General features: G+C 38.3%; 1 protein-coding gene across 1 annotated transcript in view; it reads left to right on the top strand.

Moving 5' to 3' along the window:
• Positions 1-20840, top strand: part of ADCY2 (adenylate cyclase 2) — a 210176-nt gene that overhangs the window by 56571 nt on the left and 132765 nt on the right. The window contains exon 3 of the mRNA XM_071736713.1: positions 8676-8834. Coding sequence (XP_071592814.1) covers positions 8676-8834 — 159 coding nt within the window. The remainder of the gene's footprint in view (positions 1-8675; positions 8835-20840) is intronic.

Raw genomic sequence — 20840 nt, 5'->3', positions numbered from 1 at the left:
GTGCTGGGTCCAGTCCTGGCGTCCCCAGTACAAGAGAGACATAGATTTACTGGAGCAAATCCAGTGAAGAGCCTCAAAGATGACTGAGGGACTGGAGCATCTTTCATTTGAAGGAAAGCTGAAAGCTGTAGCTGAATAGACTTAGGGGGGTTGTTATTGACATGGGATTTTGTTGGGCTTTTTTGAGATGGGGAGAAAATAATTGCATAAGCTATTCAAGAAATGTGCACACAATAGATTCACACAATGTCGTTGTGGTGCTTGATTCTCTTTCTTTTCCTAATGATTGCAGCCCTTTTATTTTTCTTTTCAACCACTGCTATAATTTGTTTTTTCAAAGAGCTGTTCACAGTGATTCCTGTGACTTTTTCTGAGGTTGCAGTAATGAAGGTGAAGCCTGCTTTTTTAATTGTTCAATTAAAGTTGTTTTCCCCATTCTTCCTATTTTGTGTTTATCATATTGGATTTAATCTGCAATTTTCTGGCCCATTCATACTAGTGTGAGGCACTTCTGCAATTTTTCCCGTGTTCTATTCTTTTTAATACTCTGAATAACATTAAAAACCTATCAAATCTTTCCACATCACTGTTCCATTCCTCTTTATGAAACATTTCAAAAGACATTGAATAAATTCTCTGAGTACAACACAGTCACTTAATTGTAAAATTTGACCATTATTTGCTGTTTTTTCACTTCCTATTTTTATCTTTAACCTATCCAATTTACCTCTAATTCTCTGGAACTGTCCCAGTGTCTTGAAGTTTACTGAAAATTAACATAATAATCCAGAACTTTTAAGCTGGTTGAGCATAGTTTATTGGATCTGCTATTTAAAAATATCTCAACATTAGTGTTTGTGTCTATATATATATTCATGAGCTAATATTTGGAACAGAAAACTACTGATTTTTTTTTATTTTTTTTTTTACAATAATGTAAATGTATTATTAACTTTTCCCTTAGAAGGGAACAGGCATTTTATTTGATGGTTCTACTTTTCCTTTATTATAATTAACAGTTTTACATTATCTTTTTATAGTTGATCAAATTCACTGTTACACTTCTTTCCTACCTAACATACCGAAAAACCTCCCTGGATTTCCTGAAATGCAGTGTGTAATCTTCTGCTTTTATTAGCTTGTTACAATTCTCATTTAAACTAATTGCTGCCATTGCTCGTATTTCCCATGTATATGCAAGTATGCATATTTTAACATTGACTTTCACACTCTTTCTAGGTTAGGCTTTTATGCAATTTATGCTTTATTTACAGCTGTGTATGTTTCTTCATTTTTAGGGCAACTTTGAATTTTTTTTTAGTATATGTTCTTATTAGACTCTTTAAATTCAGGTTCAAATGCTTGAGTGCTGTAAAATACCCTTCTTAAAAATCTGAGTAAAATTATTTTTTATTGTATTGCTTTGGACTTCAGTCTGTTTACATATACTGCATAATAATTTGAATCTCTTTTAATTTTCCACTTTTAAAAGGAGCTTCTGAAATTTGTCTGGTTCAAACCCCTGCCATGGGCAGGGACACCTCCCACCAGACCAGGCTGCTCAGAGCCCCATCCAACCTGGCCTTGAACATTTCCAGCGATGGGGCATCTACAACTTCTCTGAGCAACCTGTGACAGTGTCTCACCACCTTCACACTAAAGACTTTCTCTCTTCGAATTTAAAGCCATTACCCCTCAACCTGTCACTACATGCTTCTGTAAAAAGTCCCTCCCCAGCTTTCCTATAGGTCCTTTCAGGTGCTGGAAAGATGCTATAAGGTTTCCCTGGAGCCTTCTCTTCTCCAGGCTGAAAAACCTCAACTCCATCAATCTGTCTTCATTGGAGAGATGCTCCAGCCCTCTGATCATCTTCATGGTCCTCCTCCCTCTGGACTTACTCCAACAGGTCCATGTCCACCTTCTTATGTGTGGGTTCCCATAATTGGACATAGTACTTTTAAAATTTAATTGCAGTTTTCTTTACAATTGTGTGGTATTGTTCTGAGGGGAGTGAAGCATAGTTGTAGAGTTAAATATGTCTGATTTTACTTTTATGGTGGCATGGGAAGACAATGCTTTGGGATTTTGGTTTTATGGTTTTAACATCATGCTCTAATCCCTTTCTCACTGTCCCCAGATTAAAAAAAAACAACAAAAACAAACAAAAAACCAACCAAACAAAAAAACCCCCAAAGAGAATGCTAACTGTGATGGTCAGGAATTATTACCGCTGTTCATGGGCAAAACAAAAGAGGGAAGAATAATAAGGATGAATAATTTATTTTTTCATTCACTTGTCTGATCACTAAAAAACCCAAAGGTATAGCTTACTGTCATCTAATACACTTAGAGACTGCAATCCCTGCATGCATATGCCCTTCTTGGGCTATACAGTGCCTCATGCAGTTGCTTTCTGCTTGCAGGGACCTATCAGCATCATACCAGAACAAATCTTTCTTAGAACAAATCTCAGACTACTTAGGCTACTGCGGTTGAAAAAAAAATAGGGAAAGAAGAATTAAGTGAGGAAGAGAAGGATAGAAGAAGCAGGCTTTACAGAGTGAACCAAATTCTTTCTTTAGCAAGTGAGTTCAGGAGTTATCTCAAAAGCTGGTAGAAATGGTGGTAGCTCAGTCCTTCTTTCTGTAACAGGAAGGACCAAAAATTGTTATGGACCATTGGGTCTCTGCTGATGGTCCATGAGTCACTCCTTGTACATTTTTTATCCCTCTTACTGAGCCCATTCAGTAAAAAAAGACATTCGGTGACATAGGAAGCAACCTCAGTAGACAGCATGCAATCAGATTATATCTTGATTATTTCAAATGTGAACTTTCCTTCTTTTTTTCTGGAGTCTTTTATATTGTTATCATATTAATCTGTGACTTTGGAAGCACATTTAGATGTTCCTTATTGCACAGTTATTTTAAAATATCCATTTTCCTGCAGTCAACTTGCTTTTATTCTACCCTATTTTGCTAATGGTTGTGGTTAAATTTTTGGCAGAGTCTGTGATGACTGTTTCCTGATGACATTAAAACCCAGACCTCAGCACAAAAGGATTATTAGTTTGAGACTTCTTCATGATAAAGAACAAGGCATGATTTACAGACTTGTTTACTAACTCTGTAATAATTATTGGAAAAGAAAAGTTTATGTTTGGTAAAAATGCATGAAGTAATAATTTATTGTGGACATAATTTTATGGAGCAAATCACAAGCAAAGTCTTCCTTGTTGATTTTCTTCTTGTGGTTTATGATATAGCTGACATTCAAGAAATATTGATTTGTATGAATTGAAACTTGCATTCCTGTATATTTTATCCTGCTGCTGCTGAAAGTTGAACTTTCCTCTCCCTTCCCTTCCAAGTTATGAGACCATCGCTTCCAACTGCATGGTTTGACAATGCTTTCTGTTCATAGTTTCCTTAGACTTTCAGTTCTTTTTCTGAATTATCTTGCTTTATTTTAAAGTCAGCGAGCTACTGTGTCATATCTCCCCTTCCCCTTCCCCTTCCCCTTCCCCTTCCCCTTCCCCTTCCCCTTCCCCTTCCCCTTCCCCTTCCCCTTCCCCTTCCCCTTCCCCTTCCCCTTCCCCTTCCCCTTCCCCTTCCCCTTCCCCTTCCCCTTCCCCTTCCCCTTCCCCTTCCCCTTCCCCTTCCCCTTCCCCTTCCCCTTCCCCTTCCCCTTCCCCTTCCCCTTCCCCTTCCCCTTCCCCTTCCCCTTCCCCATTTGTTTAATCTTTCCTTGCACCTTCTGGTACATTGTGACCTCCTGTGCCAGCAAACTCATGAAGGCCACTATCTGCTAGGTAAAAATTTACTTCCTTTTCCTCCGTTTTGAATCAATCTTCTCCTGGTTAAATTTAGCACCCTTTTGTTCTAGTGATGCAGAGTTTAGTGAACAACAGTTCCACTTTCACCTCATCCAACACTTTCATAATTTCAGCCTTTTTATAGACGTTGATTTTAGAAGAAGTTGATTTCAGTACTCATTGTAGTTTTTGTTTTATGTGGGTAGCTTGTTTTGTTTTTTGGATACTGCCTGTCTTTTTGAAGTCTGAGTCTGAAGATTTGAGGTCTGGAATTCAGCAGAAGTAGAATGGCAAGAACCTTTACATATTTGCAGTCTTTCCTCTGCCTACACAAATTTTTAACATGCAGTTACAGCTTGTATAAATATCCTTCTGTCAGCTTAATGCGTGCATTTTATTACACCATGAATATATATTGTTTGTAACTATTTTGTAAGATTAGTAGGTCATGCCAATTTTGTTATGAAACCTGCTTGTTTAGGAAAACTGGGGTGTCCTCTTTTGTGTGATAACATATGCAGGCGACATTTGAAATCAGAAGCTGTAATCCAAGTGACTTCAAGGGCAAATTCTTTAATTATGTGATGATTTTTTACTCCTTCATTCCATTAGGGGAAACTGGTCTTGAAAAACCTCTGAAAGTGATCCTGTAGTGGGTTGGCCTGCTTAGTGTGAACATTTGTAGCCCAGCAGTTTAATTATGGGGGCGGGGTCTTTTCTGGTTACACAGTGAAAAACCAGCACTATTTTCCCAAGCTTTTAGCTGTCTTTACACTTGTGTGTAAGAAGTTTTCTCTAAGAAACTACAGATATTTTATTAGCTGTAGCCTCATTACTGCTATTTGTCCCCTAACTCATACTGAAACAGCACATTTAGATTTGCATGCCTGCTTCAGGGCCAAGATGTCCTGCTCCTCAAGGGGAAATTCTGGTCAGAATAACATTAAGTTGAGTGAATTTTACATAAGGCAAGCCAGTTATAATTAACCATTTAACACAGGCAGTCTAGTTGGGAAATTGTGTGTCGTTGTTGGAATGTAATTTGTATAAAATGAATGATTTGCATCAATTTGTACAGATCTCAGTGGCAACATCTCAAAAAGACAACATCACCTGTGATAATCTATAAAAAAGACAATTAAAAAGACAATTTTAACATGTAAAATATGTTAAATTTTCTACTCCAGATACTCTTCAGAGTTAAGGCAATGTCCCTCAGTGTAGAAACTGGTGACACTAGAGAGATGAGATTTCTGAGAACAGCCATCAAGATAGCTGATGACTTCATCAGAAGCTGAAGTGACCAATATATATGTGGGCATGCTGGAACAAAAATGACATAATTGAAACTACTCAGATTGAGCATGATTTAAAGAAGGAACTACTTCTCCCTTCTGTACAGTCAAAATATTTCCAATTTGCAAGATGCATAAAGATGCCTTCCTATAGTTTTATGTTGTGTTCTGTGACAAGAATGAATGTTTGTGAGTAGTTGTGATCATCAGTGATATCTCATGCCATGCTGTCATTATAACATTTGGTGTCCAAGTTTCTCTAAAGGCATCACTGCATCAATCTGTATTAGAACATTTGTTGCCCTTCTGAAAGGAGCTGCACAAAATCTGAAGAAAAATAGTCTGTTACATACCCATCTAGACAGCCCCAGGGTGGCAGCTCATCATCCTTTAAATCCCAGTGGAAGAAGATGCTTACATAGTAGATGAAAATGTGGCACTGCGGAAGTGTGGGACAAAAGATACCCAGAACAGAAGAGTCTTGTCTAACAGACAAGAATGATTGATAATAGTCCTGGATATTCCTCAATCAAAGTAGGAAAACCATATAGTTCTCTATAAGATGCTACAGACATGGGAATATGTATGGATAACATAAGCTCATCAAAGAAGTACCTGAGAATCAAATTCCTAAAGCTATCTAAATTGAGATGAGGACAAAATGTGTGTTTCAACTAGACAGTGATTCAACTAGTCCCAGTGATGACTCACATCAAAGATTGCTTCCAACACTGTTTCAGAACAGTGACAGGCTTTGTGGTTACTACAACAGGCTGCTCTTTAATAGAGTCCAAAACAGTGCACTGTAAATTAATACAGTGTTGGTGACAGCTGGACACACCAAGTGTAGATATGCAGTGATGCACTTCAGCAACTCTTGTAATAGCATAGTAGGGTCCTTCAGAGCTTGGTGTCACTACTTCTTAATGTTTCTATCAGCATTATTTTGTTAATTCTTACAAAACGATTATGAAAAGAGTCAAGGGCCACTGTCCATTCTGCAGACAGTAACTCAGTCTAGAAAGCCTGTCTCCTCTTTCCACCTGAAGAACCACCCTACTCAGAAGCCTTTGAGTATCATCTTCTATGGGATCAAACTTAAATACATCTACATTTTGAAATATGTTGAAAGATCCTGAGCCTCGCATACTATATGTGTCTTCTATCAAGATGAAGGGTAGAGGCATCTTGAGCCACAGTGAAATAAAAAAAAAAAAAGGAACCTCTGTGATAAATGGACCTCTCAACTCTCCTTGGCTCAATAGACCATTACTGGAAATCAGAGAAAAGGAGTGTGGCCGAGAGTCAAGAACCATTGACAGCAGTGATTCCTAAATGCATTTGCAATGTAAGTTTCTGTCTTAGCATGACTGCCTCTCCAGCTTTGAAACAGCATCCTTAGACCCAAATTTCAAGATGCAAACATAAGAATTGATAGGTCAACTTGGTATCAAGCAGTTACAGTCCAGTTGAGACTTTGATGTTGAGCATTGGACAATTTGGGGTCTGAATGTGCAGTATCAAAAAGGGACTGAAACTTCCAAAAACTGTCTCTTTGCTGGTTGTGGAAGGTTGAAATTATCCATTTATTTAGACCAAGGAAAGTAGTATAACTTAAAGAAAGGATACTTCTTTACAGCAGCATAACAAATTTGGATCTGATAAAAGCATTGCAAAATACCAAAATCTTTTTTATGTTCTTAGTAGTCTGTTTTATATCAAAGTTGAAAAGCAACACATTATCTCATATTATATATTACATATTACTGAACCAATACTGAGGTTTAGTAAGTACTTAGCATGTGTCTCACTTGTAGGGGGGATCTGTTAATGTGACTATAAAGTCAGAAGCCAGACCATATTCAAGCGCAGAAAATATGCAAATTCTAATTTTTTGGAAACAAAAGAATTAGAGAAGGATATTTTTTTATTTTCTAGTAATAAAATTCTCACAAATATACACATACCATCTTCCCCCTACTCAATGAGAAATCTGAACTTAAAAAAAACAAACTTTTTTTTTTTTTTTTTTTTTTTTTTTGTTGTTGTTAAAAGCCACTGGGATGGGAAGTAGCTGAAATCCTTCTTCCAAGACTAGGGTCAAGGATTCTCCTTCAAACCAATTTTTTTAACTGGAAGCTTGTCTTAGGCAGCTTGTCTTACATGCTGGTAAGGTATTTAGCCTCTGTCTTCCATAATGCCTCTATTAGAGGACCTTTTACATGCCATGTTGCTGCCTGGCTCATTATTCAGGTTTTACCACTACCCTGAGACCTGATATTGTGAGAGAAGACAAGATTGTTTCAATATTATTTGTTCTCAACAAAATCACACTATCTATTTTCTACATTTTTATTAACTTTCAGAACTCTTGATTATCAATTGTTTTATTATTTTGTTAGTGCTCCAGGAATGGAAGCTAGGCTGACCAGTTCTTAATAACTTAGCCTTTATCCCAGCCTTTCAAAGACACAGACTGAGCGTTTCTGAGTGTTTTTACCATGGAATCATCACATGCAGACGTGAAGAAAGCAAACTGACAGTAAGAGAAGTGAGCAGCAAATTCCTGTTGTTCATATCTGCTTGGGTGCTTTCTGAATTAAATAGTGCATGTATACAGCTGTTAGATGGTGAATAGGCTTGTAAATCAACAGAAAGTGATGGAAGGGCTTATGTACAAATATGTTTATACACAAGCTGGCACATATTCGGAATTGCCTACTTACTTATGTGTGCAAAATCTATGTCACAAATCCAGTTACATTTTCTTAGGATTGTGGTGGAGTTTGGAACATATGCATACCCTCAGTGTATAATCTTTTGTGTATACAGTGAAAGAATCCCTTTTGCTGTTAAGGGTTGGGCTGTGCACTTGTAGAGGGTTCCATAAGGCTTGTGTGGATGCTGTTACTCTTTAAAAGAAGCTAACACTAAATTCTGCTTATGGGCTGTGATTATTCAAAGTTGTTTTCAATAATAAATGTTTTAATGGAATCTTTTAGTGTTTTAATGGAATTTTACATATGTCACATAGATACACATAAAGTATAATCTCGTGAAAACAAAATGCTTGAATAACCTTGGGCTTTTTTGCATAATGTCATGTTACATTAAATTGTGACTTTTTAGTGAACCAGGATGAAGAAAATCTCTCTGCATTGAAATTTAGGCCCTTTGGAAGGGTTTAGCAAATTGTTTTGCAGTGCAGTTCACAATCAGAAACCACACGTCCCATGGGAATTGCACTTTTAACTACAAAAAGAGTGTTAATTAAATGTGAAAAGGTAAATTTGAACTTAAATTTGAAAAGTTTCAAGTATTGTGTAGTTCTCAAATCATGACGTAGTGTCTCAAAACTGTGTTTTTAAAATCAAATATAATGTGAATTTTCCAACACTTTTTATAATGGATTCTTCCTAAATCAGTTTTCTGCAGTGGCTAGCAGTAAGTTTGGTTTAAAAAACTGATGCGTAACTTTATTCTGAAGGCAATTCAAAATTTAATGCTAGCTTTTAAATGTTATTCCAAAGTGAATTTAACATGCTTTGTTTTGCTGTCTTTTGCAGGTATCATTTTTCTTGTTCATTATTTTTGTGGTGTACACCATGCTGCCCTTCAACATGAGGGATGCTATAGTTGCCAGCGTCTTGACCTCTGCATCTCATACGATTGTGCTGAGCGTCTGTCTATCAGGTACAGATGTAAAGGAGCACTTGGTTTGGCAGGTAGGTGCTTTGTGGAATGAATTATTAACTGTGCACTGAACAGCCTGGTAAATGAGCCAGGAGTGCCTCAGTGGGTGCTTGGGAGTATGAAGTGATTTTTTTAAATTTCTAAATTGCTGCAGACTTAATTCACTTTTTAATAATGAGGGTGTCAGTGCTGTTATGTCTTGCTGAGTCATACACTGAAGTGGTAGAATCTACAGGACTTACCAATGTAAAAACTAATATCTTGAGAAATTATGTGATGCAGCCATATTGTGGGAGATGCATTAGCACTCTGGTATGTAAACCAAATTGTTCCTTTCCTCACCTCATTAAAGCCTAACTTTCAAGAGCAAGGGTTTTTCCCAGGTAATAATGTTACCCTTGATTCAAAAATGCTCATAGATTCTTTGAATGAATACCCTGAGATCTGCTGGGTTAAAGATCTGTTGTTAAGACCCTCTCAGAATCTGCTACAGGTCTTGTCTGCTCAGCCATGTATAGGAATTTTACAGCCTCCTCTTAGCTGGGCTCCATGGTTGAAGGGGAGTGGCAGGCTCCAGGCTCCATGACATTTAGGGAACTCACCAGTGTTTGCAGTACCAGTGGCTTGTAACTCAACTCTGGTACTGTACTACATGACATACTTTGGAGTAATAATAATAATCATAATTTTTAAAAATCAAAATATTAGGAGTTGGTTTATTTTACTGTTTTGCAGAAGATCTCTTAAATGGTGAAATACTAGAGTTTTTGTTGTAGTACTGTGATGATACCAGCTGTCATTGATAGACATTCATATTGTTCAGGAAAAATTCAGATTTCATTTTGAAAAGCAGATGCATGAAGGTTTTTTTAGATATGCGATTTTAAGGAAACTGAATTATTTTAACTTTTGCATCAAAATTACACTGAAGCTTAAAATGACATTTTTGTAAAAATCCAGTAGAACAAGAAAAATACTATTCTTCATGCTATTTATTGTGACTATCATGAAGAATGAGGCAAATAGTTTCTTCTTGAGCCTTATTAAAAAAAACACATTTTTTATTTTTAAAAAACATTGTGCCTCAAAGGATAACTTCAAAATTGCCATGATTTTACAATTTATTTCAAGTTATGTCTGCATATCTGTTGTATGGATATGAGATTGAAGCCTCATCAACAAAGTATGTTCTAGGATTTAGATCTTTACAGAAATCAGAAATGGTGAGATAAGTGGATTTGTTTTTCTCTTGCTGATTTGATTTGTGCTTTTTGTGGAGGTTGCCAAGTTGAGCTGTATCTTAGGCAAAGACTGTGGTATTCTACAGTCAATGCAGTATTTTTATAATTCAGTAATATAGTTATTGATAGCTGTAGTGGAATAAATCAGGGAGAATTATTTGTGGATTTACATCAACCTATGGATTTTATTGTAGGCACAGATATATTTCTATAACAGTATTAATGCTTGCCACTTCTTCCCTAAAAGTGTTTTTGGGTTAAAGTTTCTGTTTCCAGAATTTATTTTTCTGTATTTCTAGACTGTATTTCTCAACCATTAAAACTTGGTGTATTTAAAACAGTACTTTCAGAAAATGTTGTATTTTTAGACACATTATGACTCCAAAGTCAAAATTAAGAAGTCATGGGCTGTGACGTACAATTAGTGTCTTTCATTTCTTCTGTAATTTCCTGTTTTGTTCAGAAAGTGTGGAAATCCTTGAGAAATTTGTAAATTCGTTAAGATTATTTAATTTCCAGGATGTTATTACTTTTCTAGTCTCTCTTTGAAAAATGTACTAAACATTCTCAACAATTTGGCATTACTGGAAGTATTGAGTGCACTGCATTCTTATGAATGTGTAAGGGACCTCGTGCCACAATCCCAGTTCATTTGTCCTCTGTGCACTTTTAGTTTACTATTGTTTATAGTTTGGATTGTAAGCAAAAAACCATTTTTGTTCCCTGCTTTTGAAAAATGTGACCACAAATAGAGGATGAGATTCAAGATACCAATTAAACTAAAAAGAGAAATACCGTTTGTCATTGATATACTTCAAACTGGTATAGGATAAGTGTATTGTAACAACAACAAAAAGATGGGGTATAGTTGTATAAAAGGACCATGCTGTTGAATTGGCCTTTTTTGGGGGGGAAAAAACCCCAAACAACACAAAGCAATTAAATAATAATAATTATATACATATGCATAATATATATTGGTGAGGCCTGGACTGAAGCTACTTTGCAGAGCTTGGTCACTAAAGCCTAAAGGTGAGGATCTACCAGTAGGCTGAAATTAGAAAGTCTGGAAAAAACCTGTTCAGGACTAGGAAAAATAAATCTGGCTTGTGGAGCTACACTTAGCTTTGTCAAAAATATACTATTTTGATTTCAGGAATACTGATTTGTCTCAACAAAGCAGAAAATAAAAAGACAGTGTTAGCAATGCACAGTGCATTTTCCTTCTGGAATGACTGTTTTTTTTCTAGAGGACAAATAGGGAACCAGTAGAAGCAGGAAGACAGTGGTGTAACAAAAGTGCCTGTAGGTAAACCACACGTACCGTAGCATATATATCCATATATATAGCGAGTATCCTCTAGAGAGTATCTGCATATCCTTTATAACTACTTCCTACGTGTTGGAAGATTTTGATTAAATCGTCGCTGAACTTTCTGTTCTCTTGGATGAAAAAACCCTATTCGTTCAGTCTTTCTTCTGATGTCAAGTTCTCCTATCCTATAGTACTTTTTGTAGCCCTCTGCTGGACCCTCTCCAATTTTTCACCATCTTCCAGTAAATCTGGTTGTCATCCCATAGCATTTTGGAAGTTAATCAACCTTGAGAATATCAGCAGAGAAAAATCAATGCTCAGAAGCATTTATTTAATTTGAGTGCAGCAAAGCCTAACTTACAGGTTTTGTCATTCCTTTTGTTGTACTCTGTAATGTTTTAGACCCAAAGCCCGCTTCAGTAAAGCTGAAAGGTTTAGCATGCTCTTGATTATCCAGTGTTGGTTGCAGTCAGGGATACTGAGATAAAAACCTCCTGCTGGGATAACAAATCCTTCAAAACACTCTCTGCTGATTACATGAACTACTTATTGTTTGATGTATGCATGTCTTTTCAGGAAAGGGAATCCACCTTAGTTTAAAAATTGGCAATGATGGAGATGATCTTGCCCAAACCTCCATATTTTTTCTGTGGTTGTTAACTGTCAGTATTAAAATTGTGTTCCTCTTTCCTAACAGGAATTTGTCTAGCCTAGTCACCCAACTCATTTTTTGGCCAGTAGACTGACAGACCCAATTTCTGTTTCTCACAGGAGAGTAGTTCTAGACTATCATGAATTCGCTTCATAACCTTTTTTTGTCAGCAAAATAAATGAGTTGCCTACTTTTGCACCAGCTAAGCATTTAATCACTTGCACAGCTCTTCTTCGAGTCCTTCTTTGTGCTTTGTCGACATTTTTCTTCCGAAGTGGATCTTAACCTTAAGAGCAATGTGCCAGGAGCAGCTACAGCAGTGCCAAATGCTAACAGTGGGGGAGGTCTAAGAAGCAAAGGGGCTTTAGTGTGCTGCTGTGCTTAGCATGGAGACACAGGCTTTACAGTAAAATACCCAGCTGGTGGCCCCTGCAGTTCTGTGGGAAGTTTAATGCACAGCTATGGGACCTGTGACAAAGAGGATGAAAAAGAGTCCTGTGTTTCGGTCTCAGTTTATTGGAATAGTAACTGTGTACGTGTGGTTTGGGGTTTTTCTCTTGAAATTTTTCTTCCTAACCCTTACAAGGTTCATGGTCTGGAATCCATGACTCTGCCGTGTCCCTCCAGGTGAGGGTTCTACTGCCAAACAGGCGATGTTCTGTCTGCTCCTGGGAGCCTGCTGGTTAGGAGTGCAGCAAGAGAAAATGACTCAAGATACAGTGTTAAGGGGTTTGGCTCAGAAGACTTTTGCATCTTAACATCCCTTTTGGTTATTGCTGGAATGGAAAGTATTTCACTGCCATCCCTTGCTATAAACACATAACATGTTTCTCCCCAAACCAGAACAGATTCTAATCAAATACTTGCTATTCCTGCTCTTCTAGTAGCTGCTCAACCATTCTGATCTCGTAATGGGTTGATACTCTCTCATTAGAGGTAATTTTCTTCTTAATTTATTAAAAAGACTGAACCAAAATCATTAAGAATCCTATAAGCTTCCATTTTTCTTTCCTCTATATTGTATATGAGGAGTGTGGATATTTTTATTTTATTTTAGTCTTTAAAATGCGATGGTGTTTTTATCTCTCAACAAGCAATTTTGTAGTTCTTAAAATATATTTTTTTAATTAGCTGTAGCTAAATGTTTTCCAAACCTTGGCTAAATCACTACAAAGTAACTGGGTTTTGTTTAGTTGGTTTTGTGTTTGGTTTTCTTTTGAACTAATGTTCCTTACCTTTTGGAATTTTTTGGGAGCTCCTTGCAGCACTGTAAAAGAGGTCTGTTTCAGAGGCACAATATTGTAGCTTGCAGCATCCATGTTAATATATATATATATATATATATATTGGCAGGACTCTGTTCAAAAATGCACATTAGCAAAAAGAAATAATTTGTAACACATTTATGTAAGTAGTGCTTCATCTTACCTTGTGTGATCAGTTTTTTCCTGTTAGCCTGGATAAATCCTAAGATAATTTTCTGTCCTGGTGGACAAAAACAAATGCTAAAATGAAAATTTTTGTTTTCAACAATGTTTGAATTGGGAAATTCCAAGCCTACCTCCTTACGCTCTTGTGCGTTTACCATTGCTTGGCTGATGTCTCCCCCTGCAATTTAAATTTTATCCTACGTGCTATGGACAACAAAAGACAAAGCTGCTACCTTATTCTTCTATGATCTGCTGATATATATGCACTAACTAGTGTTAGTGTGCATTCAGATCACGGTTTCTGCTTGATTTCTGATTAATGAACTTTTGGTATAATTTGTTTCAAGATCTGTAGTCACTAAGAAATACATATATATTTTTATAAAACTATGTTCCCTATTTCAACCCACGGTTGGTTTGTTTGCATTTCTTCCTTCGTAGGCCTTAGCCATTGATTTGTAATTTAGTAATCAGGCAAATCTTCCTGCTCATTTTAATCTCTAACTTTCTTGAGACTAGTTTGAATCTAACTTTGTTTTCTACTAGAACCACTTAGTTCCTGTGTATAGTGCCCATGATCCAGATGGCTCTGTTTGGGGCTCGTTTATGCAGTCTGCCAAGGGACCCTACCTATTCTTTGAAAATTTTGATAGATTAAATTTTAGACATCCTTTAAAGTTATATAGATAATTTTATTAGCATGTGGCAGCCCTTCCAGACTTAGAAATGGAGTTAATGAGAAGAACAGATTGCTGTGGTCAGACAGGCCCTCTGTCTGGCCACCATACCAACAAGTAACCTGTTAACATGCAACTTATTCCTTTTATCTTCTTATCCCTCTATTATGCCTTTATTTTGTTGTCCCTCCCCAAACCACCATGACTCCTCCCTTTTCCTACGTTTGGTTTCTGCCCTGAACATCCCAAATAAGTTTTACACTTCAGTACATCCATCGTGTGTGCCCATGCCACTGGGCAGTTGCCTCCCTTAGCCCAAGAGGTGATTTGGAGAGCTGCTCCTGGTGATCCATGGGGGTGGTTGTCACACCTGGACACTGGGGCCCCTCAGTTCAGGAAGGAGATTGAGGTGCTGGAGCAGGTCCAAAGGAGGGCAATCAGGCTGGTGAAGGGATCCAGCACAGATCTTATGAGGAGAGGCTGAGGGAGCTGGGGCTGTTCAGCCTGGAGAAGAGGAGGCTCAGGGGAGACCTCATCACTCTCTACAACTCCCTGAAAGGAGGGTGTTGGTCTCTTTTCCCAGGCAACTCTCAGCAAGACAAGAGGGCACGGTCTCAAGTTGTGCTGGGGGAGGTTTAGGTTGGACATTAGAAAGAATTTCTTTACTGAGAGGGTGATCAAACATTGGAATGGGCTGCCCCAGGAAGTGGTGGATTCTCTGTCCCTGGAGATATTTAAAAAGAGACTGGATGTGGCACTCAGTGCCATGGTCTGGTAACTGCAGCAGTAGTGGATCAAGGGTTGGACTTGATGATCTCTGAGTCCCTTCCAACCCAGATGATTCTATGACAATGGGGCTGATGTTCCTCTAGGACAGCCTGGAGAGAGGCCTGGACAGGGTGCCCATTCCTCTGGCTCCTTTATTTGGGTTCCTGCCTGCCTTTGTGTGCCTCTATGTCTTGTGCAGGTGAGCACATGGCTCCTGTGATGGGCTTGGGAGTAGCCAGGTGAGGCTTCCCCTCACCATTCTCTGTGCTCCCCTGGGTGTGTTTGTGCATGTATGCAGTTTTTGATCATTTATCCTAACAATAATTACATGACTATTTCCATCAAGATTCACGCTTAATGTGTTAACATGTGCAATTCATTCTTAAGGGAAATCTCTAAAAGAACAGACCATATCTATATTACAAATATTTCTGTAGATCTAGTTAGGTGTTCCAGAGTTAATAGTGCTTCTCATGCTTTTATATCTCATCGGCTTCTAGAAAAATATGTAACAGACAGTATCTGATGGTGACCCAATTTTTAAAGATGGGCAATTTTGATATGGCATCTGTAATACACATTTAGATGTTCTAATCACCATGGAACATACAGACATATACCTTTTGTTTAGACCACTGAGTTACATTCATCTGTTAACTGAACATCTTTAATAGGTGATGATATTTACAAAAAAATATTTTTTGCAAAATAAAAATAAACAGTATCAGTATTCACTGGCTGATAGAAGAAGCCCCATTGTGCTACTCTGGGGCTTAGAGATAGAACAGGAGTTGGCTTATGCTGTTATCATGGAGTACAAGAAAAATCATGTTTATTAAAATAAGGCTGGAAAAAAAGACCATGTCTTTAAGTATATTCATTATTGTATAGCCCCTGAGGCTGAATAGCCACGAACTGAAAGCCTAAAGCACATAGGAATTTGACAAGTCTGAATGGATAAAAGCTGATGCCTTGGGTTGCCCTTATCCTTCTCCCTTGAATACCTTATTTTGAAGGAGATGGGGTTATTCACGAAGATAATGCAGCTTAAACAACTCTTGCTTTCTCCTGCACTGTTCAATGAAATAAGTTGCTGTTATCCCTGCTGAGGGAAGTGGCTGCTCTTGAAGGAGGAAGACTCTATTTCTTGTAGTAGCAACTGGTGCTGTCCCATCCCTTGCCTCTCTTTCCCTTTGCTCTTCCCACCCTGACAGCAGTCTCTCTCACCATGTTATGGTGCAACTGCAAACCAGTTTGAGGGAGGAATACTAAGTCCTGTGTAGCAAAATACAGTAGGCATACTTTTTAATGTTGAGCATATTTCTTTAGTTCTGATTTTATGCTAATATCTAGGCAGATATTGAAATGTCATCTGCTGGTTTTCATAACTTTTTTTTTTTTACAGTATTCAGGTATACTTTGTATTTCATTCATTTCATTTAAGACAATCTGCACAGTTTGAATATGCTTATGAAAACCCCACTTAACTACAAGAGTATGGATATGTAGGAGAATGAATAATTGCATTTCATAGTTTTCAGATATTAGCATGGAGAATGTGAACATCTTCCATAAAGTCCTTAAGGCTGTGAAGAGAAGACCTGCAGTACCTAATATGGTGGAAAATTTTCAATGGCAATTGCAACACCATGGTGAAGTGAAATCACGTGTGCAGGAAGCCCTGTGGGTTTTCAAAAGCAGCACTTACCTGCAGTCCAGAATCAGCACCTTAGAAATGTGTAGAAAATGGTTCTGGTGAGATATGTAGGAAATCAACCACAGAAGATAAGTAATAAGTGCCTCCTTTAAAAAAAATAAAATAATAATCATGGAAATATCTCCAGTTAGCATTTATTCTAAAGCTTTACTGAAAGGGTCTGGTTGCCTTTTGTGTCTACTCCATTGAAGTTAATATTTTTATCATCAATGAATTTCACCTTTATATCTATCACTTTTATACTAGTTTAGCTTATATTTCTTATCCTAAAAATGACATTTTCAGCAGTTTTAACTTTCCAAAATATAGATTTATTTGATGAACAAATCCATAGTCCTTTTTGTTATTGTTTGAACATGAGGAACTAAAGCAGGAGGGCTTTCAGATTCTGAGAGGGGCAGAACACAGAGGGGTCTATTCCCTCCCATTTCCTGCCCATACTCTATAAAGCTCAGGCAGCCCCTCCTCTTTCTGTCCCCTCACTCCTCGCTGCTCCCCTGTGCTCCTTTACCCCCAGCTCTCCCCCTGCTCTCCAGAGCCCACATCCATCGGGTGCTGGGAAGAGCCATGGAGCCCCCTCCTGAGTCAGTCCTGCCACAGGGGGCCCTCAGGCACCTGTCCCTGCCAGCATCCAGGATGGGTTGTATATCTGTATTTATATAAACCTGTATTTTTTGTTACTTTATCTCTTATGTTGTTGCCTTTCCCCTGTGCTAGTAAAATTGTCCCCAGTTGTTTTCATTTTCCAACATCATGTCTCCTGTCTTTGTTCCCACTTTTATCTTCCCTTGTATGTGTGTGGGTGGAATAGAGAGTAATCCTGTCCTTTGGTTTGTGGTCCTCCCAAACTGCTAAGCTGTGACACTTTTGTATATAAATTAAATTATAAGAAGGCTTTATTTAGAATGTTCAATCCTAAAGCTGCTATACCTCCAGAAAAAGCCAGTTAAACAAGTGATTGAAAATTCCAGTGCTTCTAAACTGGAACAGAAGAGGCGTGTTGTACCAGCTCTCCCTCCCTCTTCCCTAAAACATTGCTGGAGCAGTAACTAAATGTACCACAAAGGAGTTGTATTCCACATCCTTTTAAGGATGACATTCACATAAATAACTTAGCAGTGTAAGGCTAAATCTATGAATTCATGATTTTTGTCATACTGTCCTTCCAGGTAATTTTTCTAGAGTAAAGACTCTTTAATTCCTTCAATTTGCTGGTTTTTTTCCATTTTCACAGCCATTGCCTACCCTTTTAAGTTCCATAGTGGTTTCACAGCTTGGTATTATTTGTCAAGTTCATTGTGAATTACTTCTTATTGTAGCTGAAGCATAAAATTCTGGGTGAGATACTCACGCTAGGCATGATGCTTTGTTGCTTTGTGTACTTGTAGAGTTATCACCTATCCCTCCACATTATTTTCAAGAATTCAGTAGAAGAAAAAGACCTTTCACTATCAAGATATAGATACAGATACATTTTGCCATCTTGTCAGCCACTTTTGTACAATATAAAGTAAGGAGGATCAGGAGCACGAACAATTTTATTGTATCAGAATCCAGCTGAGATGCCACCCTCCCTGAATTACTGACTTCCTGAAGTTGCAGTGGTTCAACCCCCATCTATTAGGAGACATCTGCAATAGAATGTGATAATTTTATTTGTCCTCTGAGCTCAGGCGGAAGTCATTTCTCTTCCAGCCACCCTGCAGAATTAGCACTCCTGTGCATTTCTGTCAGTGTTCATTTACACAAGCCCTTGGCTAGCCCATGTTTTCCTCAGCCCGCTTCTCCCACATGTTGGTCCTCAGTGTGTTTCATTAAAACACTGGCTTCAGAGCTGTCTGGCTTTTAATTATCATCAACAGCATCCAAGTGCCAACCAATGTTGCAGGCACTGTGGAAGTGTGTGATGTTAATGTTCCCAAGAAAACAAGTGGAGACCAGAAGCAGTGGAGGTAACACAATCTTCTGCCACCTGCTTCTGTTTTGTTTTGTCTTGTCGTCTTAGCTACAGCTTTGCTGCTGGCAGAAGGGGAGCCATTCCCTGGCCCTGGAGCTGGGTAGCAGAGCACAGCTCATGTTCACCTGCCTGAACTCGCTTTCCTTTTTCTTCCTGGCAGGTGTCAACTTTCTCTGAATAATTCCTGACATGTTGTCTCCCCTAGGATCTGTCAAAGCTCTGGGAAAATGTTGGTTGGCTCCAGTCAATACGGGGCTAGTGATAACAGCCATACAGCAGTGACAATCAGCTCAAAAGAGCCTTCCAGTCTTGTTTACCAGCAAAGACATGGCTGGAGGACATCATCTGCAACCCAGATCCTGAAGTAACTCCTAATTCTTCCCAGGGATTGCTCCTTCAGTTTTACACAGCATATTCTTTCCCTTCTCAAGGTACCACCTCATGAATAGCATCAGTTCTGTGTGGTCCTGAGAAGGAAACATGTCTTTCCCCAGCTTCTCACTAGTTACACAAATTAAAACACGTTTATCTGCTTTCAGTTTAGACAAGACTATACCAAAGACTTTACACTGCATATTTGCTACAAAGGTCATCTGCATGGACTCTTCTAGTTTCTGAGTTGGGCAAATAATTTGGACTTCTCAATGTAAAACCAGTATAGTTCTCCTGAAGATTCAACTGCTTGTAAACTCACAGAACTAAGACTGATAGGTGGTCAGTAATCAGATTTTTGCAGGCAGGAAGAGACTGTGTCCTGTTGAGCATTTACTCACACACATAATTCTAGTGAAACTGCTTGGATTATTCAAGGAGGTTTGCAGCAGTTTGTGTTAGAGAGCTTCACGCTCTGGATGCAAATAGGAGGGGTGCAATAATCCTGTTTCCTCTAGCATGGAGGTGGTGAGGTGGTGTTTTATCTTCTGCCAGAGGTCTGCTGGGGTTTTGCTGAAGGCTGGCTGTTGTTGACCTTTGCATTATGCACACACACAAGCTCTCTTTTTCCAAGAGAGATGTTTTGGATGCTTACCCACTGCTTGGCCTGTGGAAAGCATCATTAATATTTGGCCTCTGGGAAGAGCATTCCATAGCAACAACAAGAAATGCTCCTGGGCTCTCTGCCTGCTCCAGCCAACTCACAGGGGACAGCAGGCAGGAGAGGAGATGGCACATTCCCTGTGTGCCTCCCAGGAGAGGCTGTTGCTGTAGTGATGGTGTCCTCTGAGCCTAACTGGGCAATGAAGTGGTGGCATTTCAATTTTGCTTCTTTCACACTAACACGCTATTTAGGTTCACTCATTTCTCACTTTTAATTGATTTTGTAGCATCAAATCCATTCAGGTTTGTTAAGACCCTTAGGGCTTGTCTTGGGTTCCTCACACATACTCTTTTTTCAGTAAAATAACCAGAGAATAGCACTTTGGAAGTCTTAAAAGAGCAGAGGTGATCATGTGAAAAAAAGAACATGCAGCAGAAAGAACAGGGGAAAAAAGAAGAAATGAAAAGTATTTTGAATTGCTATTAAATAACAATATATTTAATATAAAACAATTATTTTATTGCAGAATATTATTATAATTGAAATTATGTGTGCAAAAATGGTGGCAAAAGCATAAATACTAATAAGTAAGAGACAGGGAAGGCTGAAAAATTAAAAGGTGGGTAATAAAGCACCTTTGGTAAGCTCAATGCTGTGCATTATTTGGTCTAAGCTTTTGCTTATTGCTTCATTTGTTGTTCAGCCACCAGTGATGACACCTTTTTGACACCACACCTTTTTTTTTTTTTTTTTTTTTTCAATCCTAACCATCAGTAGAGAGAGTGAATGTTTTCCTTGGCTTTTTGGCTAGCTTTGTCACCTCAGTTGAGTTTATTGGTGCTGCACTGATGAACTCAATTCAGAGATCATTCTTCTTCTGCTGTTACTGGTATTGACTTCAGAGTCTTACTCATGCTACACACGTAGTCCCCTAAATCATTTTCTATAGCTGTTTTCTCTCCCCTATGTTATTTCAGCTTCTATTGAAGTGTATTAGCTAAAAATATTCCTGAATTAAATCCTGGGTTTGCACACAGGCAGAGTTGGCCTCCTTGGGACATCAGGGAGCAAGCAGCAGCCTCTGTAAACATGTTCTGAGTCCTCCCTGGACCTACCTGTGTTGACAGTCCTTTGATAGTAATCTTTAAAGTCCTGTTCAAGTTAGAGCAGAGTGCAAATAAAGATCCCACTTTGCCATGCCCCTTTCCTCAGCAGAGCCAACGTTAAACCCAGGTCTGCATTTGA

This window comes from Heliangelus exortis, chromosome 2 (genome assembly GCF_036169615.1).
Source record: "Heliangelus exortis chromosome 2, bHelExo1.hap1, whole genome shotgun sequence".
Lineage (NCBI taxonomy): Eukaryota > Metazoa > Chordata > Aves > Apodiformes > Trochilidae > Heliangelus > Heliangelus exortis.
This window is presented reverse-complemented; position numbering and strand designations above follow the sequence as displayed.